At 37.8% G+C, this 21,575-nt stretch overlaps 3 protein-coding genes across 3 annotated transcripts; all 3 read left to right on the forward strand.

Annotated features, from left to right (window-relative positions):
- Positions 1-1,519: 1,519 nt before the first annotated feature.
- On the forward strand, positions 1,520-2,671 carry LOC113765098. Its single transcript, XM_027309156.1, has 2 exons — positions 1,520-1,795; positions 2,028-2,671. Exons 1-2 carry the CDS (start codon positions 1,670-1,672, stop codon positions 2,280-2,282), a joined length of 381 nt encoding a protein of 126 aa, XP_027164957.1. The 5' UTR covers positions 1,520-1,669; the 3' UTR covers positions 2,283-2,671.
- Positions 2,672-6,840: 4,169 nt separating this feature from the next.
- On the forward strand, positions 6,841-9,218 carry LOC113765102 (3-dehydrosphinganine reductase TSC10A-like). The gene is made up of 3 exons (XM_027309162.1): positions 6,841-7,471; positions 8,458-8,605; positions 8,720-9,218. Exons 1-3 carry the CDS (start codon positions 6,941-6,943, stop codon positions 9,013-9,015), a joined length of 975 nt encoding a protein of 324 aa, XP_027164963.1. The 5' UTR covers positions 6,841-6,940; the 3' UTR covers positions 9,016-9,218.
- An 857-nt stretch (positions 9,219-10,075) lies between these two features.
- On the forward strand, positions 10,076-13,557 carry LOC113764878 (peroxiredoxin-2F, mitochondrial). The gene is made up of 5 exons (XM_027308919.1): positions 10,076-10,372; positions 10,479-10,508; positions 11,726-11,884; positions 12,760-12,854; positions 13,133-13,557. Exons 1-5 carry the CDS (start codon positions 10,160-10,162, stop codon positions 13,236-13,238), a joined length of 603 nt encoding a protein of 200 aa, XP_027164720.1. The 5' UTR covers positions 10,076-10,159; the 3' UTR covers positions 13,239-13,557.
- Positions 13,558-21,575: the final 8,018 nt, after the last annotated feature.

Below are 21,575 nucleotides of genomic sequence, written 5' to 3' on the forward strand. Positions count from 1 at the left end.
TTCTTTCTCCAGTCTTGCATTTATACTCGGTCAAATTTGTACTGCTCTGTGTTTGCATTTAAACCTCAATGGGTTCATGTTCACAAGTGCCGGCCAACGCAGCCGGAGGCCTAATATCCTAACTCAGAAAACAAAAAACTTAAAAGCTGGCTGAAAATGAACTCCTCCTTTTTGTGAGGCCAGCAATAGCATGCATATCATCCGTGTCCAATAAATTTGGAGACCAACTCACTCTTCTGCAATCTCTGGAGGAATTCCGATTATGACTATTAAATGCTATGAATTGACTAACTATACAATACACATCCATCTGTTGAAATATACAATACTGAAAAATTTTTGCGCCACGATCTTCTCCAATCACCAACTCCTTTCTACATCGCCCTGATATATATATATAACCAGCAGCAACCCTTGTGCCCTTCTGGACCCCAACAATCCTTTTCCTGATTCTCCACTTTGCAATAGACTATATATTTTTTTCCCAGGTTATTCAAGGCCAGATTCACAAGATAAGCGCACAGTAATATCTTAATAATGAAATGGAATTGAAGTTGCACCCCATCCGATTCCAAATTGAATGTGTTTACCACGGTAGCTACCATGTAGTAAATATATATATATTTATACTCATATATCTGCATGGACGAGGCAAATTTGCCCAAATGACAGACTACTTTTTGTTCTTTTGATTAAGCATTTTAAACGAATATGCTTATAAACATGAGTTGATTCACCAAGAAAGACATGTGAAAGGGTACTCGGTGCGTGCACCTTTGAATGTAGCAAGCATGCACTACTATGTTTTACAAAATTCTTGATTGGAACAAAAAAGCCATTTTGGAGGCTGAGATTTAGTTAACTGTCAGATCATAGCCATGTTTGTATAATCAATAATCCAGCAACATTGCTCGTGAACTATAATCTCAGCTAGGATTAATGAATCCAAAGTTTCATTACATTACTAACGCTTGAATCCAGACAACGACCGCAGACTAGCTCATGACATGACATGCCTTACCTTATGCGAAATCCAGGACTTGTAGAATACTAATACTAGTCATATCTTAAGTAATTTAAGCCTTGAAGGAAGGCACCAATAAAGCCTATGAATCATGCAAAATATGTAGTCAGTCAAAAGTGCATGTTTTTGCCGGTTGTGCACATGCAAAGATTGACATCCGAGCCATAAATTTGTGGATGAGGGGTGGAGAGAGTGCTCATACATTCACAGCCAAGTAAGTATATTCTCAAGATAGGAAGCCTATCTATCTTCAGAAATTTCCTTGATCGGATATGTTAGTGTGGGCTGTTGCCTTGCTGCCTTTTCTCATCCCGTTCCCAACTGGATAATATCATTAACCCACTTCATGATCCCTGTGGGGCTGTGGGACTCCCAAATGCAGATTAGCCAACCAGATGATGACCCTTTGCTTCGATCTGTCCCCACCTCCCTCATGTCTGCAACCCATACACCCTACTTAAACCCATCCTTGGCCCTTCACTATTTAAGTAAACATTCATTCCATCGGCTGAAGAAAAGATAAAAGTGAGTCGGTTGGCTTAGCTTGCATAGCCACCCTCAAGTTCTCTTCTCTGTCCTTTGCCTGCCTCCACAGCCAACAAACTATCTGGCTCCTCGTATTGGTAATACTTTGATAAAGTAGACATGGAAGCTATAGCAGTTGAACTAGATGATGATGTCTTCTTTGCCGACATAAGCAAGCGAATCTCTCTGCTGATTATGGATGATGAAGAAGACCTGCTGGCTCATTCTCCTGCAGTTTCTCTTCAGGTAATTCATTTTCCCCTTCTTCTTCTTCTTATTTTTCTTCTCTGAGGTCTAGGTCTAGCTGTTTAAAAAAGTTCTGAACATAAAAGGTTTCATATTCAAGTCTACCTAGCTAGCGTAGGCTAGATTGTTTTTAGGATTGTTTAAGATTGTGAATTTCAAGAAACCCCTTGATTTCGATTTCTTGAAGAAATTGAAGAAGCCTAACCGTGTTTTTTCTTGATCCAAACGTCAGGCCTTCTCTCAATCAATCCATCAAACCCCACAAGCACTATTTGGATATGAGCAAGCTATCAGAAGAGAAAGCAAAGGAACGGGAGTTTTCATACCACGTTCATCCCAACCAAGACGAAAGAACAGGCAAGGAAGACACTCAAACACTTCATCCAACTCCAAGTTCCAGAGGAACCATGAAAATCCAAGAGGGCATGCTCAAGTTGCTCATACTGATAAAGCAGCTTATGATTCATTTAACCTGAGAAGATTTTAGAAGCAACAGTAACATCAATCTATTCGAGCTCAAGAATTCTGTAGATACTAAATAAATTCTACTACTCCAATCAGTAAAGAGCTCCACAAGAATAATATAGAAGTGTGCTTTCTGTCAGGAGACGTGTTGTACTATACTTACCTTTACAAAGTTAGGAAACTCTACTACTACTAGAAGCATTGAATATTAATGTGTTAGTGAGGATTTTAATTCTGCAGCAAAGGGTATTCATGTATAAGGGGGTATATTTGTATTCATGGCTTTTAGCCTAAAGGCAGGCTTCAACCATAGGCAGGTTGCCTCGCCTCACCTGTAGTGGAATTTTACGGTGTTTATCAAGCTTGACCTTCATGTTAGAAAAGCTATAATGATTCTTTTGTTTCTTTTCCTATCTTGTCTGAATTGATTTAACTTGTTTTTTTAAAAAAAAAAAAAAAATTCTTGTAGTGGAATTTTATGGTGCTTATCAAGCTTGGCATGCATGTTAGATGCTGTAATGATTCTTTTGTTCGTTTTCCTATCTTGTTTGAATAGAATTTAGAGCAATATGCTTTGGTTTGTCCTCTTTCCTGCATCCTTCTCTGATATTCGTTTATCCATTTGCAACAAGACGAGCCTAATCATGTTCTAATTAACTTAATACACCAATTTCTCTGAGCTTATTGACGTTAACAAGATAGATACGTACCATGTACATGTGAAACAGCACAACCTGATAAAAGTCAGAAAGGGCAAATGACGGTGGTCTGATTCTGGGATGGATCTCTTCCAGACTTTCAAACTCCAGCTGGCTTAAAAGTATACTTCTGCTGTCACATGGTCGAAGCATTACACACACTATTCAGATCTGGGGAATTATTATGTGCTGGCCATAATTACACGTTTTCACATCTTTGACAAATGAAACTTCAAAACAGATCAAGGAACATAGGTGGGAACAAGAAATACTGCGCAAAAGACTGCATGAAAATTAGTAGACCCTTTTGAATTTTCCCAGAACAATTTCTACAGGTTTTCCATGCGGCAGTTTTTGACTTTTGAGATATTCTGGAACTACTACTACATTGGAATCCAACCTAGCTAAAAGCATGGAAGAGGGCCTAACTGGCTCATCATTGCCAATCTTGGCATTTATTTCTTTCGTCCTCGTTCTTTTTTTTTTTCACAGACCAACCGAGGTAAAGTGAAAATCGTCCTGGTACTATAATTGATTTACTATCATCATTTATCAGGGCACTGAATTATGTTTTAACTTTGAAAACATCATTATCCCACGAAAGCACCGGGGCTGGTTAACAGATTGAATATAATATATACACATTGGATCAACCAGGATCAATGCTCAATTGTCATCTAATTAAGTTTCTACTTTAGTGCGGTTATATTATTATTGTTACTAAATAAAAAACCCAGCTGGGGTCATGGATGTAGTATAGCTGTCCTTAGCCATCCTGGAAGCCATATACCGACACCGACAGAGGGGAGAAAAGAAATCCAATTCTTGTGCTGCTGATGGAAAATATGATATAGAGGCCAAGAAATACAACAGTTTATACTGCAGTAGTTTGTTCTGGAACAGGCATGCAATTACTTCTATGGCTATGGATGTATGACTTGCTTGTATTTTTATGTCTAAACTGTTGGAAAATGTGTTGTTGTCCCAATAAAAGCGTGTGCTTGTGATCTGGCGCTTCGTGACTCCACATCGTACGTTTTGCTCTACTTGCACCTTCGCCAGTTCGCTTGGTGATTTGACAACTTAAAAGAAAAATCTTTCAGAAACAGCCAAATACCACCAATTGCGTTTGGTCACCAAATCCTTAAGGCTTAAGGACTCAAGGACTTGGTGGGGTCGAAGGATACATTATGTATGTGATTTTTTTAAAAAAAATTTAGATTGATGTGTAATACATTATCATTCGTTGATCGGACGGTGATTCAGTCCCTGTCGCACTTATTAGCCCAGTTGAAGGAGAAAAAAAAAACAGCCAAATACCAAATGTAGTAGTAAATGCTTCCGGTCCAGATTTTACTGTGTACCGCATGTTATGTGGCTTTGCTTTTGAGCAGTCTATGCCCTGCAGGGTTTGCGGTCAAATTAGTGGACTGGATTCCAATTTCCAAGCACAGGGGTTCGAATCTAATTTACCTCAAGAATTTGTTGGACTTACAATTCAAGATCAACTAAAAAAGATACCATGGCAATAGGGATTATCTGACCAAAAATTTGTGGGGGATAAGAGCAAGAGGTCTGATTCAATTCTAGACATGGGAAAATAGGACAATTACATACAATATGATTCACCCTTTTAATTTTTTAGGTGAATTTTTACTGGTCCGGTTGATTGAAACTTCAAACTGCCAATGTTGAATTATTCAAAGCCTACAAGAGGTGACAAAAGAAAGAAACGGATGAATGATGTGTGGGTTCCCATATCTTGTTCTGAAGGACATCTATGACCTAACGCCCCCCAACTTAATTGAGTGCAGATTGCTTTCATAAATCTTGAGTAAGGGCCACCTCCACAAGTGATCATCCAGCTACAGCTGATGGAATATGAAGCAAATGGCGTGCACCAATCAAATTCTACGTAAAGGCTTCTGCCTTTGACAAATTTTACCTTCCACATTGACCTAGTCATCTAGATTCTCGTACTTGGCTAAACATGGTCCAGTGATAAGGATACAGTAGTTTCATCCTCGTAAAAAGGGCACGACTCTGTGTCTTTGTCTTCTTCTTTTTCCTTTCATCTTTTCCTCGTTTGTCTCATTTTTTTTGCATTTTCTTCTTCTTCCTATTTGTACAAATTTTGCAAGAAGAAGAAGTTTAGACCATCACGACATTTATGAAGAGAAAGCAAATATCCTGCCATAGTGTGTTTGAATTGTAAATTATTTGAGATAATTTTATGAAAAAGTACTGTAATACTTTTTTGATATGACATATGTGAGATAAAAAGGTGATTAAAAAATGTGTCGATGATACAAGTAAATCAGTGTGTGTAAATAAAGTGAATTAATTGGCAATCCAAACACACTCGTGTTAATATCTTGAAAGTCCAAATCATTCGAACAGTAGAACTTCATAGTGGACAGTTGAAAGTTGACGCATCATTGAAAGCCAACATCCCATGATCACTGGCTGTGGTAGAGAACAGAAGTACTGGTACTACTATTTTGTCAGCATTGGATAAGAATAAAGAGATTTTCCACATCATCCACTGATGAAGTAAATTCTTGGCATCATGGGATAAAGCCAGATATAGAATGACCCATGGATTAGATAAAGTTTGCTGATGTCTCCGCTGGGACAGTCTGACAATTATTTCCCAATAACTTATATAGTAGTATGTGGTTTTAGTAATCCTCAACAAGTTTTTAGAGCAGGGGCTGATAAAGTTGCTTTTAAAATCTCTTTTCACAATTTGTTTGGAGAATCGTATAGACACCAATTTGTTGGATAAAGTTGCTTGAGAATTTGCCCTTGTTGGATGGTCAAAACCAACTCACAAAACTAGCTTAGCTATAGACACAAAACATAACTGCAGCAACAAAGGAACGGACTGGACTGAACTTTCTCTGTCCAGTTCTACAAACTGGTTTCAGCCTGGATCTAGTTCAGAAGTGGAATTTATTAACTTTCTTTCTCTCACTATTTGTGGGTAATACTGTAGATTTGTTGAATCGTAATCCTCACAATTTCTGATCAGTTTGTCAATTGTAGTATTCTGGCCTTGTGGGTTCCTCACTTCCTTGTACTCTAATAGTACAAGAAATGGTATAGATCAGATCAGGCCTTGATGTGGCCTGACTGACATGGGTCTTAGTGTGCTCTTGGCCCCGGAGGAAAATGGACTGAAGTATGTGAAATGGCCTAGAAAAAGTTTGAGGTCACTTCATGAAAAAATTTCATGGGGACTAGTTGTCCCATCACCCATGGCCTAGGTAGAGAAAGCGATCAAATGCAAAAATCTACTTTTGTTTGTCCCCCAACCCATGATCTTAGACACTCTTAAGGGAATAAATTAGCAACGTATTTTCTAAAACATAGAAATGCCAAGGAAAATGTAAAAATTCCTCCCTCGGAAATGGAGAAGGGGCCGGTACAGTTGAGATTTTTGTATGATTGTACATCATTTGATGTATACTTATATTTCTTTGTTTTGTACGTAATTTGTATTTTTATACACCAACTTTCTAATTAATACAACCACAATGGTAAACGTATAATACCTTTAAAAAAAAAGAAATACAATAATCGTATCAATAGTGTAGCAAGCCCAACAGCGCTGGCCCTGTCTCCCTCAGATATTACAGGTTCCTGTCCTGAAATCTTTGCTCTCAGCCCAAAGACGAGAAAGTAAATGCTTCCCAACTTCCTAGTCCTTAGGCCCATAAAGGAAGTCGATGTCCGGTCACTAAATAGAACCGGACCAACCCGGGTCTTTGTTTTCTCCGGCCTGTTTTAATCTGTTTCCATCAGACTCAGAACAAACAAACAGAAAAGTGGCCCAGGGAAGAAGATGCCGGCGTAGAAATCCAAGCCCTGCAACTGCAAGAGCGTAATACGACGTCGCACAAACGACGTTTCGCATAATACACCATTAACTCTTACACTAATCAACAGCGTCTTATTCTTAAGAAAAACAACGACAACAATGGGACTTCTTCTTCTTCTTCTCCTCATCATCCTCATAATTCCCATTTCTCTCCTAACTTTCCTCGCCATAATTGTCCGTCCAAAACCCACAAAAATCCCATTAAAATATCGCCATGTATTCATCACTGGCGGCTCCAGTGGCATCGGCTTGGCTTTAGCCCACCAAGCCGCTCTAGAGGGAGCCCAAGTTTCAATTCTTGCCCGGAATCCTAGCAAGCTCCAAGAAGCCAAGGACTCGATTAAGCTGGCAACTGGTAGAGACGTTGCCGTTTTCAGCGCTGATGTTAGAGACTTCGAAGCTGTGGATAAAGCTATCAGGGATGCCGGCCCAATTGATATCCTGGTCTGCAACCAGGGCGTTTTTGTGCCTCAAGAGCTTGAAAAGGAGTCGTTGGAGGAAATCAAGTTCATGATTGATGTGAATTTGATGGGAACTTTTCATTTGATTAAGGCTGCTTTGCCCAATATGAAGAATAGAGGTGATAGGGGGCCCGGTTCCATTGCCATTATGTCGTCTCAGGCTGGTCAGGTATGTTTGTCCTTTTTTTTTCCCCTTCTCAATTGTATTGTGTTTGTTGATGTTTAATCTTTGGTGGGTTTTTGATAATGATTTGACCTTTGGGTGAATTTTGGTAAAGATTTCATCTTGAAGCTTAAGAAGGACGATTGTTGAGCTGACTTTTGAGCAAATTTGTTTAATCTAGTGGACTGCTCATTGGATCGATCGAATTGCTTAGGAGAGTTGCTGTTCATTTTTTAGTACATCATGGAGTTGGCGAATAGGCTAATTTTCCATTATATCTACTTTGGGAGTTTTAATGGTCGTATAAAGATTTTGCATGGTAGTTAGTTAAGAGAATAGCTTTTGGAGTGATAGATTAATGTTGAAAGTCTAGTTTTTTGACATGTGTCCCGTCGTTAGTATCTTAGGTTGCTTGTTTGCCATGGTGGTTCTACAGTTGATTCATGTGACAAGCCTGGAACCAAAGGGTTATGAACTAAACCTATTTTACAAGCTACGAATTTTGTCAAAAGTTTGAAAAGACAGTGGAGTATGGATCTAAATGACTAGAGAAATGAGAAAATACATAGCTTGAAGACATGAAAGGCAGCGCTCATCATCATCTCCAATTTACTGCATCGTTGTGTATGAATTGGCTGTGATAGGATAGCTGAAAAAAACATTCAAGACTTGCAACCAAACAATGGTTTCACCCACTCTTGCGTACAGGGCATTTCTATCCGTCTGTAATAGTTGTTAGCTTGACTTAGCTCCAATAGTATGCATGCTTTAGGATTTTCATGCAGGAAGGACAAGCTGCTCTGTTTAAGGGATATCAGGAGGCAAGCAATTAAAGCATCCATTTTGACATCTTTTTCATAGTGAAATGGATGAATCTGCATCTGTTGAATGGGATGAAGAAAAAAGAACTTTCAGTTAATCTGTTTTGCGCAGATGATGTGCTTCTATTTAGCCTCCCCTACTGATGCATTTTTGATTGTTAACTTTCGTAGGTTGGCATTTATGGTTATTCTGCCTATTCTGCTAGTAAGTTTGGCCTTAGGGGTATGGCCGAAGCCCTGCAACAGGAGCTTATTGGTGATGACATTCATGTCTCGCTTATATTTCCCCCGGACACTGAAACTCCTGGTTTTGCCGAAGGTTTGTAATCATTATCTTCTCCAGTTTGTTGGCTCGACGAGCAGTTCTTGGCACATTGTCATCTTATTGGTCAAAAGTTATAAGTTAATTCTCCATAACTTGCTGGTGTTACAGAGAACAAAAGGAGGCCGCAGCTAACAAGTATAATAGCAGCTTCCTCTGGTGCAATGAAGGCTGAAGAAGTTGCCGAGAAGGCATTGAAAGGCATTCAATCTGGTAGCTTTATTGTCCCTTGCAACTTTGAGGGAATTTTACTATCGATTGCTACTGCTGGTCTTTCTCCACAGAGATCATTCCTGATGGCATTTATTGAGGTGGTTGCTGCGAGTATCTTACGCATTGCAGCTCTGTGTTTCCAGTGGAATTGGTATGTAAGCATCGAAAGATGGCATGCTCAAAAGAAGTTATAATCACTTTGTAGAACAGACTACCAAACATATTAGGTTTCCCTGGGAATATTTCATTTGGTTTCTTGTCCCATTTTTGGCCTGTATTTGTGAGGTTTCTGAATTTTAAGAGCCATCTTATTACTCGCGGTTGGCTAACTATCATGGTAGTCTCCGATTTTTGTCATAGTTGAAATTACACTGCACTTCTAGTGGCTTGCTCTCTATTTGTCATGTTTCTTCTAATTGATATTTGGCAAAGGTGCATCCTTTGCTTCAATCTTCCTAAGATCCCACAAGATACGAAGGAAAATAAAAGGAAGAGACTCATATACCATCCAATGGTGTGGACAGAGGCAAATCTTTTGCATAACTTTTTCGGATGAGAGAATAAGAATTGCTTGTTCATGTAGACTCGACTAATGTTATTGTAGACCTGGAATTGGAATCACACAAAGTGATGACTTGGACTCCAGTCATTAAAAAGGAAAAAAAATGAAATGGTTAATGTCATTCTGGGCCTCCAAATTGACCAAAAATTTCAATACGGCCCTCCGAAAAGAAATTTTCAACCTTGCCCCTCAAACTAAAAATGCAAAAGTTTTCAGATAGTTCTCCTTATTAAAAGTCTCATATGTTCCAATGTGGCCCTTCATTTCAATTTTGTTTGGCAAATGAAAGTTGACTCTTTCCAAACTAATAAGCGGGTTAATAGTTCTTAAGGACTGTTTCATACTTTTAACATTATTAGATTTTTCATTTTAGATTGGATTTCAAAATTTAGGAAATAAAGACAAAGAAAATACAAAAGGCGAAAGTAAATAAAAAATGTAGTTTCTGGGGTTTCTTTTGAGAAGGAATTGGTGGCAGTAGAGGTGGAGGTAAAAATGTAGGTGGAAGTGAAGAGAAAAAAAAAGATAAAAAATTGCTGACAAATTAAGAACTTGGTTTTGTAAAAGTGGATGGGGCTAAAAGTATACAAATTTCAAGAGTTGATGGCTAAAGTGGAAATTTAATAGTTAAAGGACCAAAAGCACGTAAACAAAAACTTTTCTCCTGAATTTTAAAACAGAAAATAAAAATAAACGAAAAAATCCCAGAGAGCTTTCTGCTCTACACTTCTTCCTGCTGTGAAAACAAGAAAACATCATCAGAAAAGGGAAAAGCCATGGCCTCAGCAATGCTGAAAAGAGCTGCAATGGTGAAATCAATGGGGTTCAAAGGCCTGCAGGAGACATCTAGGAGGAGGGCCTATGCGTCGATTGCAGAGGGTACAGACTTGGTGGCGGCTGCACCTAATGTTTCTCTCCAGAAAGCTCGGACTTGGGATGAAGGGGTTGCCTCCAAATTCTCCACCACCCCTCTCAAAGATATCTTCAAGGTCCCATTGTGTTTTTTTTCCTTTAGCTATATATGAGTTTTTGGGCGCTCTAATTGTTGATTATTGATTGTTTCTTTGGCTTTGATGACGTTGTTTTTATTTTCAGGGGAAAAAAGTTGTCGTCTTTGGCCTACCTGTAAGTTGATTTTCATACCTAGCTGTTGTCATGATGTGTGTGTTTTTTGAATGTCTGGAGGAAGAGTTAGCTCTGGGATAATGATTTCCCGACGTTTTACTTTCATTAATCATCGCCCATGACTTGTAATTGCATCGACGAAAAAGATAAAAGCTTTTTTTCAGGGATAGGGAACTATGGAATTTTGCCATTCAGATTTCTCTTATGCTCAATATTTTATAATCCTTGGGTTTATGTCTGACTTGACTGATATTTATGACTGATTGATTTATTGACGGAGTAGGGGCTGGTGGGGAGAAATGTAATAATTGAAGAGATGTATAATTCTGTAATATGTGGTTTTCAACTATTCTTCAACATCTTTAATTGATGGGTGTTTCTAATCTACATGCAAATTTGAGTTGAGATAGTATTATGACAGTTGTAGGCAAACATATTCGCTTCGCACGTGATTGGATGAACTTGGGGATTCCTGCATTTTATTTCATTTAACTTTCTCAAGTATCAGACATTTTCGGCTTGTCAACAAGTTGAAAATGCACAATAATAAGTTGATGCAGTGATGCTTAATTGCAGAATGCAGACCAAACCAAGTGATGGAAGAAAATGTGCTCCTTATTAACATATAAAACTCTGATGCTATTATGTTCTTGAACTAGTTGTACAAAAAATGCTCATATCTTTGGGCTTCTTTGGTGAACATAATATGCTTTAAGCCTTGGCTCATGATATGCCTATTAATTGATCTTCTGTAGGCTATTCAGTAGGAAAAGTGTTCAATTTTCTGCACTCAAATAGCCATTTTACAAAGAACTTAACCAGTGATATTGATTAGTTGTGACATAATTGTGCAGCACACTCCACTTTAGTTGCAAGTAAATTTTCTGTAGTGTGGGCAATCAACAGATGGAGGGGAATAGGGAGGTGGGAATCAGAAAAGTAAGTTCAAGTATAAGTTTAGCAAACATCCTTAGAAAGAAGGTATAGATAACTAGTTAATGTTTTGAACCATCTGAAAAATAAATTATGCTGTCAAAATCCATACAAGTGCTTTCAGGCAGAATAAGGAAAGGTAGGAGAATGTTTTAACTTGAAAAAGTATTTTCTGTTTCAATTTGACACAAAATACCGAGTTTTGGCCCCACAAGTGGTCGCGTAGTGTTTGTTTCTTTTCTTTTACATATATGATCTGATGAGCTTGATTAACCATATTCCAGGGTGCATATACAGGAGTTTGTTCAGCTCAGCATGTCCCTAGTTACAAGAACAATATCGACAAGTTCAAGGCCAAGGGGATCGACTCTGTAATTTGTGTAGCTGTCAATGATCCATACACAATGAATGGTTGGGCAGAAAAAATTCAAGCTAAAGAAACTGTAAGATATAACCTATAGTTTATTAGTCTTGATTTTAAAGAAACATATATTTCAGTTGTCTTCTAATGGTTTGTTGTTTTCAAGTATTTTGATGGGATTGATTTTACTACACTCTTGGTAATTATGCTAAGTATCCAATGATTTCCTCTTTAAATTAGAAAACTTTGTCAAATATGTTTAGAGAAATATTTTGATCTGTTAGCATCTTTTGAAGGTTCTGATCAAGATCATGACAAATATAGGTGTGTACATTTTGTTCATCTGTCCTGCTTTGCAATTATATTATCAATTTTCCAAACAGGACATTTAAGTAATTTGCTCAGTTTTGTTGGCTTAGTTAATGGCTGTCTGCTGCTAGCACGGATATGTAATCGATATTCCTTTTCTGCATGCTGAATATGAACTTGAAAAGGAAACTTCGAGTCCAAGAAAGCTACTAGATGTATATCGTCCAAGTTAAGAACATTTCCTAACTCCTTTGTCTTGATGTGCCCCCTTGTACAATCTTTTCTTTATTCACTTTTCCTGGTACAGGACTGTTGTTTTCTTTCCTTGTATGTTTGTTTGAGTTGGTTGGTAGATTGGCTATCTTCTGACAAAATGATCTAATGCTAAATCAAAAAGCCGTTCCGTAGCAGTTGATGGATGCCTTTTTATATATACCTGAATAGGCATATTACTTTTTGGTTGGGCGATCAGATGGGATCACATCTACTGAGATAGTTTCTGTGATATCTTTCCTTGAGCTAAAAAAAAAAGATATTTTGATAATATGACCATATGCCAATTTTTGCTGTAGTATATCTTTGTGCAAAATGAGGATGAAATTTGCATTTCATTTGAATCCAGAAGTTATTTTATCGTGGTCATTGCAGATAGAGTTTTATGGAGATTTTGATGGAAGCTTCCACAAAAGTTTGGACTTAATGGTTGATCTCTCTGCTGCGCTGCTTGGACCTCGCTCTCATAGGTACAAGATCAATCCTCGAGACCTTGTCTTTAACATCTTCTATGTTTTCTATTGTCCAACATTAGAGTGCTTAATAAGATCAAATAATTGCCTTTTTAGTAGCTTAGTGTTTTACATCAGGTAGTAAATCAACGGTCTAGGTACTGCTGTTTGGAAGAATGCGTTTCATAAATTATGAGCATAATGTTCCTGGCTATCTAGAATTTTTTGTTGCTGCTTAGAACCAATCTATCTAGGTTTCATTGGTAAAGAGATCCTGATGATAATTTTGTGTACAGGTGGTCAGCCTACGTGGTTGATGGACAGGTCAAGGTTTTTAATCTGGAACAAGCACCTTCTGAGGTCAAGGTTTCCGGTGGAGATGTTATATTGGGACAGATATAAGAAAATTTCAGTTTCTTCTGCAGTTAACAACCTGAATATATGGGTGTGGTTATGATTCATATCACTGTGTGTGTATATGGGTTAAGCAGTAAAATAAGTTCTGAAGTCAAGGTTTCCTTCGTTCTGAAATCGTTTTTTGAGATCTGAATGGCTCAAGATTCGAACAATTCGTAAGATTTTAAGATTTAAGCAGGTTGAAATATTTCCTTTTTTCATTTTTCACTTCCTGCGGCACACTAACTTGTAAAGCAAACAGACATCTATAGCTCGTTTGGTAGAGCATTTGGAATTGTAAACGCAGTCGGGCAATTACTTGGAATGGCGATTAGCATTCTAAATGGTCACCCGTGATTCTTGAAAAAAGAATGCAGCGTATAGGTACTATACCGAACCAACTACTTCTAGAGTAATTGGCCACCACGAGAGCTTTAAAGCTCTTTTCCTTGGATGTAGGTCAAGGGATCGAATCTCTTGATCTACATTCTTGTCCAAGATTTTCTGAAAATTTCACCAGTAGGTATAAAGGCACCTGTCCCTCTGGGTTCCCTGGGTACTGGGTACTATACCGGTGCATGACTTTGTTATTGAGCAACGTTGAGGATTAAGGAAACAAAAGTGCCTAGGACAATATTGTGACGCGAACATCAGAGCTGCAAGCAACACAAGAAGGAAAGCTGGCCAAATGTATTAGGTGTATTTTTATTTTCAGTACTTGTATAACAAACTTCGATTTGAACGTTATTTAGAATGCGTAAAGGTTGCAAGTACAGCAGTATATGCTAAACGACTACCACAAAGCAGAAAAAGTATCAAAATCAAGTAAAACAACGAAAACCATTATCCGAGAACTCTACCATACAACCGCAGGAATCAGGAGTAAAAATCATGTGTGTGTCTGTGTTGAAAACCAGAAGCTAAGTGGAATCTGAGAGAATATGTTAAGAGGATATATTAGGTCACTGTGCCCAAATGTTATCTTTACTCCTTGTTAGCCTTCTAACTGGTATCAAAGGGTCATTCGAATGAACATATGTCGTGATACAAAGAACCTAACCTGTTTCAAATGCAGCTGAGATTGAGTCAGTCAAATCCCACTATTTTGGCTGCACAACTATTTCAGACAGATTGGAGCAAGATTTACCTGTTTTGATGGCCACATTGGTTCTCAATCCCCTTTATTTGAAAGTACTTTCCTTATGAAAGATTTGGAAACATGCGAAAACCCATGAAATAAAGATTTCGTTTTAATCAGGGTGGAAAGGAGGCATTTCTCGACAGGAAAAACCAGCTCATTTTAAAAGTAGTTTCATCGCCACATAAACCTGATTGCAATAAACAATAAGAAGAAGCATAGAATGAGAATAAAAAGTCTACAATATCAGGATGTTATTCTTGGCTAAAGAAACACACATAGATGATAAACAGAAATGCATTACAGCACGATGGTCTTCCTGGTTAAAGAAGTATAGCAGGATCATAGATTGTGCTGAGAATCAAATGGGAAAACTCGAACCTTTTATTGGTCAACTACGCAAAAGGAAGTAGCTTAAAGCAAGTTCCTGATGGGAGGCATCCAAAACGTGTGTGTCATCCGTCATCCTTGTCGAACTTCCAAACAGAAAGAGACTCAATTGGGGTTCCCTTCCACCCCATAATCAGGCCTTTTCCATTCAGCTCTAGAGTGCAAGAACTCCAAGGAGGATTTTTTTTTAATAACCAATTGTGATTGACGCAAAGCCAAGTCGCTCAATGCTATTTCAACGATGCCAAATCTTGCCAGTAAGCTCTCCAAAACTCAAGCTTTTCCTGGCGATGAATCCTCTCTTCACCCTCAGTTGTTATAATGTTTTGGATCCCCTCCCAGATGAAAACTCCTTCTAAAAGTGCCCTGCAGGAATTCTCTCTTTCCATGCAATCCTCATGACAATTAAAAACAGCAGCACAAAGATAAAGTGCTGCATCAAAACGGTCCAGGAAGTTAGGTGTGTTTGTACTTTGTACTCGCTTCTATTTCAATCATCACCATCACACATGGTTTGAGTTTGGCTATGGTTCCTACAAGAGATTCCAAGTTATCAGGCGATGCTAACAAACTCGCCGGACGCATTTCTTAGTAAACAGCCAGCACCTCATCTTCTGCTAACTCAAAGAAATCTTTCTTAAGATCCCTCATTTCTGATACAATTAGTTTAAATTTAAGGGCAAATTACATTTTAGCCCCTTGTGATTTTCGCAAAAACCACATAACCCCCCCATCGTTCAAAAAGCTATACATAAACCCCCTGTGGTTTGGGTTGAACTGGCAAATAGACGGAAAGCACCCACCGTAACGATTCGTGGGCAAAATGTCCAAATTACCCTAATATAAATACAAAAAGGAAGCAGATGAGTCAGATTCTTCCTTGTTCTGTCTTTGTCGTGAGAAAAGGAGAGAAAAACATGACCACCGAATGAAGGAGAGAAATTTAACCCACAAAGATCTACCATTGAAGACCAAAAAGTAGCTGTGAAAGAGCATCACGAAAGCTGTTGTTGCATCTGGTAAGTTTTTTGACATCATTTTAGCATATAAGATGCACTTGCATGGTTTTTGAACAGAAACTAGCGGGCATTGGAAAGTTAATAAATCAATGATTATTTTGCTTAAGCGTTGATTAATTTAAAATTTTGCTGCTTTGGGACAATCTGTATTATCATATTTAAGCATAGAGTATTTTATCGACTAGAATTGAATTTATGCATTAAGATTAGGGTAAAGAAAATTGCATTCGGGAGTTCTAAAATCACCGGAATTTCAACTAAACATGGGTAGAATACGACTTTGTTAGTTTGAGATTTGTTGATTAGTGTCAGATTTGGGTCAAATGTGGGTGGCTTGATTTTCAATAATATAGAGTGATTTGGCTGCTGATAAAGTTTTGACAATTTGGACATTGAATAATTTTTGCTTGTCGGCTTATTGGCCGTCATGTGGTCCATGGAAGTATGCGATATGCAATATGTCCTTTTCTTAATCAGATTGTATTTTTTTGTAATCATGTGTTTTCATTGAAGTGTGTAATCTATTAAATGTCCTTTTCTTAATCAGATTGTGTTTTTTTTTCTTATCATGTGTTTCACTATTTCTAATGCAGGCTTTGAAAAAAATGACAACTTCAAAAAGAATTACTATAAAATTGCATTTCGGTGGTATATTCATATGGGAACCAGAAACTGTCTATACTGGTAACGATGTAGCCATATTTAAAAATTGTGAGACAAGAAAATTGTCCAGGGATATGTTGTGTAAATTGTATAGTAGGTATGGTGATGCCTCGAATGTGAACCTATATTTTGAAATACCAAATTGTGGGTTGTATGTTGGAGCAGCTGAAATTAAAGGAGATAAAGAAATAGAGTTAATGTTAACTGCACATGAAGGAGTAGATGTTATCAACATATATGCTGAATTGCGTGATGAAATGCCTAGTGAAATTGCTTCAGTTGGAGTAAAAAGTCATGGTAAAAGTGCCCCCACTGATGCCCCACATAGTGGAGCACAAAATGTGGCATCTGATAAAGATACCCCAAAAAAGTTAGCAAACAAAAAGGGGAAACAGATAGTCAAGAAGTCAGTGAGAAGACAGACCAAGCTAACTGGAAACAAAAAGCACAGCAAATCAGAGTCTAATTCAGCAAAGGAAAAAGGTGAAAAAGCTGTAGAAAAGCAAGATGAAGTTGAAAAACAGCCTGAAAATGAAGATGAGTACGGTGATGCTACATCTGATAGTTTAGAAGAGCCTGAGTGGTTGAAAGAGGGATTAGAAGGACCAGAAGATGAGGATATTTTTGCAAACAGAGCAAAGGCTAATGAAATAGAAAATCAGCAGCAGGCAAAAGGCACAGATGAAGAACCAACAACAGCGAACCAGACATATACAATGGAGGATCTGCAAACACCAGGCTCTTCTAAGAACAAATTTGAAGAAGGGGAGAGTTCTAAAACTAATGAAGAGTGGAATGAATTTGCTATTGATGATGAAGAACTGCTTGACACTATGTGGGGAGATGATGAAAGAAATGGGAAAGGTAATAGTTGTCGAGATTTTAATGCTGCAGTTGAATTCAGAAAGTCAGATTTTGAGTTGAAAGTTGGGGATAAATTTAAGAACTTACGGGCCTTTAGAGAAGCACTTGTGGAATGGAATGTCAGGGAAGGCTACACCATGAAGTACAAAAAAAATGAAAGAGCAAAAGTTATTGCCATGTGCAAAAAGGGTTGTTCTTGGAAAATACGGGCAAGCCCAATTCAAAATGAAAGCACCTTTCAGATCAAATCAATAAAGGGAGTGCATGTGTGTGGAAGAGAACAGCAATCATCATGCAAATGCAAGATATTTGAGCAAAAAATATTTAGACAGGTTCAGAGATGAACCAAGTTCTTCTATTGAAGGATTTGTCAAGACTGTGAGGAGAGAGATTATGGTGGACATAAGCATGAGACAGGCTTATAGAGCTAAAAGATTGGCAAGAGAGGCACTACAAGGGGATGATATAAGACAGTATAATGTCATCAGAGATTATGCTGCTACCTTGTTGATCCGGAATCCTGGTAGCCATATTGTCCTGCAAGTGACTAGACTGGATGAGAACGAGGTTGGGATATTTGAAAGAATGTACTGGAGTTTAAGTGCAATGAAGAATGGGTTTCTAGCTGGTTGTCGACGAATAATTGGATTAGATGGCTGCTTTTTAAAAAGTCCATTTGGTGGACAACTTTTGACAGCTATGGGTAGGGATGGCAATGATAACATGTTTCCCATTGCAATGGCTGTAGTGGAAGCCGAGAGATATGACTCATGGAAATGGTTTTTGATGGACTTGAAAATTGAAGTTGGTGCTGAAAATGGAGCTCCATGGACATTCATATCTGATAGGCAAAAAGGATTAGTCAGTGCAATTGATGATGTGTTTCCTGAATCAGAGCATAGGTACTGCCTTCGTCATATATATCAAAATTTCAAACAGAAGTTCAAGGGAAAGGAGTTGAAGGAGTACTTTTGGGCAGCTGCGTCTGCTGGGAACATTCGTGACTTCAAGATAGCAATGGCTGAATTGGAAAGGGCTGATCCAAAGGTGGGAGAAGCTATGAATGCAGCTGGTTGGTTAAACAGGATTCCTGCACATTTATGGTCCAGGTCACATTTCAGCTCCTCATGCAAGAGTGATATTCTTGTTAATAATTTGAATGAGTCATTTAATTCCTACATACTTCCAGCAAGAGAGTTCACAATCATCTCCATGTTTGAGTGGATAAGAAGAAAACTCATGCAGAGGCTAAATGTGAAAAGGGAAGGCATGCAACAGTATGAAGGGAACCTTTGTCCAAACATACAAGAACGACTTGAGAGGAACAAGCTAAATAGTAGGTTCTGCATAGCTCATTATTCTCGGGATGCTGAGTATGAAGTGGATTGTGGGACTAGAGTATATGTTGTTGATATAAGTCGTAGAACATGCACATGTGGATCATGGCAACTAAGTGGGATTCCATGCTCACATTCTATTGCTGCCATTCAAAGAGATAAATCAGAGCCTGAACACTATGTTGATCCTTGTTATAGCAAAGAAGCATACTTGAGCACCTATAACTACACTATAGCTGCAATGCCCTCTGAAGACTATTGGGATTCAAAAGGAGCTGAAAAGGTGAATCCCCCAAAGATTAGAAAGCAACCTGGAAGACCCAAGAAAGTGAGAAGAAGAGAAGCTGATGAAGTTAGAGGCACCACATCTACAAGAAAAGGACTTGTTGTGCACTGTAAGAAGTGTTTTAGGCCAGGACATAATTCTAGGACTTGTAAATTCCCAATCCATCCAAAGTCCAAGTTTTATAAGGTAAGTAGTAGTTAATTTGTAATCAGTGTCATATGTACTTAATTTGTTACCTTATGTGTTACCATTAAAATAGGTGCCTGCTGGAGCTAGTGATGCTGGAAATGCAGGTGAAGATGTTGTAAATGCTGGAAATACAAGTATTGGATCTGTCTCACAACAGGGTTCAGTGTCACAGGTACTATTAATGATGATGGTTATTACTGCAATTACTGCATTTAACTGACTTAAACCTATCTATTTATGCAGCCTTGTGAAACTTCTGCTGCTAAACCAGTTTTTGAAACTAGAAGACCAACTGATGAACCTGTTGAACCTGTTTTGGACACTAGAAGACCAACTGATGAACCTGTTGAACCTGTTTTGGATACTACAAGAACTGCTTCTGCTGTTGAACCCATTTTGGATACTAGAAGATCAACTAGAGTCAGAAAACTTGTACCAACAGTTGCAAGTGTGTTGGAAAATTTGAGGGCTAAGAAAGCTAAACGTGTTTCTAGAATGTGAGGACTAAGAGGGCTAAACGTGTTTGTAATTCAATTAAGTTATTTGTCTGCAAATGCTTTTTTTTAATATGTTGTTGCTACACTTTCTGTTGAATCTTGGTGTCTACTGTTAATATGTTGTTGCTACACTTTTTGTTGAATCTTGGTGTCTGCTGGACTTAATGATTAGCTACTTATGTACCTTATTTTGTTTTGTAAAAATTGGTTATGAACTTCTGGATAGCTATATTGTCAAATGAATCCAAAGTTCAGTGGTGTGAGCCCATGTTAAGTAAGTCATACGAATTTGGTTCAATGCTTGGTTCAATGCTTCAGAATTTGGTTCCATGCTTGAGGCATCTTGGAAATTGGCTTTTGATGTGTGCTTTTTTGCTTTAGAACTTAGTCTGAACCTTTACTGCTCCTTATTTGTCTATACTTGAACTCTTGCCGCATAGCTATAATGGTAGTTAAATTAAGGGATAATTTCAGAGCAATGTGGTACATGTTTACAAGCAAGCAGGTTAAAATCCCGCCTGCATAATAACACTGAAACCCGCAAGCGGGATTCTGTGTTTTTTCTATTTCAAGGTTAGCTCGCATGCGGGTTAATGTTATATTTGAGCGCGAGAAGAAAAAATTGGTAATTAGGCTCTTTGGGCATTATAAGTAAATATTTAAATTAATGGCAGTTTTATTACACCAATATTATTGTATTATCATTATTATGATTATTGTATTATTTCTTATGCAAATATAACATTTAATTATTTAAATTTGATTTTATTTTTACAATTTATAAAATTTTTATCACTTATATAATATTTTTAAAACCCTAATACATCTAAATTTGATTTTATTTTTCAAATTTATAAGATTTTTATTTAAAAAAATGGGATACGGATAAGATATCCGGTTGGTTCGATTTGCATAGGTGCATATGAGAATATCCGAATACTCTTTAAACCCGCATGCGGGTTTAAGGAGATTATGGCAACTCTCTGACACACTAGTTACCCGTCCAACTCTCAGGGGAGGTTTCTGAAATTATCTCTTAAATTAATTGAGATACTTTCTTTTGCTTTAAACCATTGCAAATGTCCACTTTGGATAGCTCATGTATGTGCTTTTTGGCTATGCTGTCTCGATGAGTACCAAGTTCAGCCTGTGAGTACCAAAGCAGGTTCATACCAACTGGAAATCATGTTTGCCTATTATATCAATTGACTACCAAAGCAGATTCATTCATTCATTCATTGAACACAACAGGTTCAGATTTACAACACTTTTAGAGCCACAATTCATCTGAATTATTTTCACTTAAACATCAAAATGAGAAATGATAGCACAGATATAGCAAAACAAGCACCCACGCAAATCTTCATGGCTCCTAAGCTTTCTTCAATGTTTTTCATTTTCCTCAAATATAAACCACCATCCATGCGCAAGCCTTCCACTTCTGAACTATCAATACTTGATTCTCCACTAAATATGTCTCTCCTTGTAACATTCAAATCACTAGTGTAATTTTGTCTTATTCTCCTTGTTGGATTGCACCATGAGAAAAATTCACAACTTCTTGTCGCACAAACAAAATATAGCTTTCCTTTTGAAGGTTTGTCAGATTCAACAATTTTTACCGCTGCTTTTCTCCCACATGAACAAAATAGGTATTGGTACCTTAGATCTTCAGTACTTCCACCAGCACTGCTTGAGCATGACATCTATAGTTTATTGAAAAAAAATTAATAATCCATTCAAGTCATATTTCAGGAAAAGGAAAAGACTGCACCTTGATGTTAGAACTCACCTTCAGATTTCCTTCGTTCTCTATCTTGGGTTCCTTCACCAACATTCAGTGCAAAGTCAGCTACAAAGTATTTCGGAAGATGGAAAGAGATGAGGAGCACCCATCTAGGCTTTATTGGGTACGTCAAATTGGTCAGGGGTAATATGGGTATGTTTCCTACTGCTACCA

Source organism: Coffea eugenioides, chromosome 3 (assembly GCF_003713205.1).
Source record: "Coffea eugenioides isolate CCC68of chromosome 3, Ceug_1.0, whole genome shotgun sequence".
Taxonomy (NCBI): Eukaryota; Viridiplantae; Streptophyta; class Magnoliopsida; order Gentianales; family Rubiaceae; genus Coffea; species Coffea eugenioides.

Coding starts and splice junctions, on each gene's coding strand:
- LOC113765102 (XM_027309162.1), top strand. CDS start 6,941: ATGGGACTTCTTCTTCTTCTTCTCCTCATCATCCTCATAATTCCCATT. Junction 7,472..8,457: donor TGTCGTCTCAGGCTGGTCAG/GTATGTTTGTCC, acceptor TAACTTTCGTAG/GTTGGCATTTATGGTTATTC. Junction 8,606..8,719: donor AACTCCTGGTTTTGCCGAAG/GTTTGTAATCAT, acceptor CTGGTGTTACAG/AGAACAAAAGGAGGCCGCAG.
- LOC113765098 (XM_027309156.1), top strand. CDS start 1,670: ATGGAAGCTATAGCAGTTGAACTAGATGATGATGTCTTCTTTGCCGAC. Junction 1,796..2,027: donor CTCCTGCAGTTTCTCTTCAG/GTAATTCATTTT, acceptor TCCAAACGTCAG/GCCTTCTCTCAATCAATCCA.
- LOC113764878 (XM_027308919.1), top strand. CDS start 10,160: ATGGCCTCAGCAATGCTGAAAAGAGCTGCAATGGTGAAATCAATGGGG. Junction 10,373..10,478: donor CTCTCAAAGATATCTTCAAG/GTCCCATTGTGT, acceptor TTTTATTTTCAG/GGGAAAAAAGTTGTCGTCTT. Junction 10,509..11,725: donor TTGTCGTCTTTGGCCTACCT/GTAAGTTGATTT, acceptor ACCATATTCCAG/GGTGCATATACAGGAGTTTG.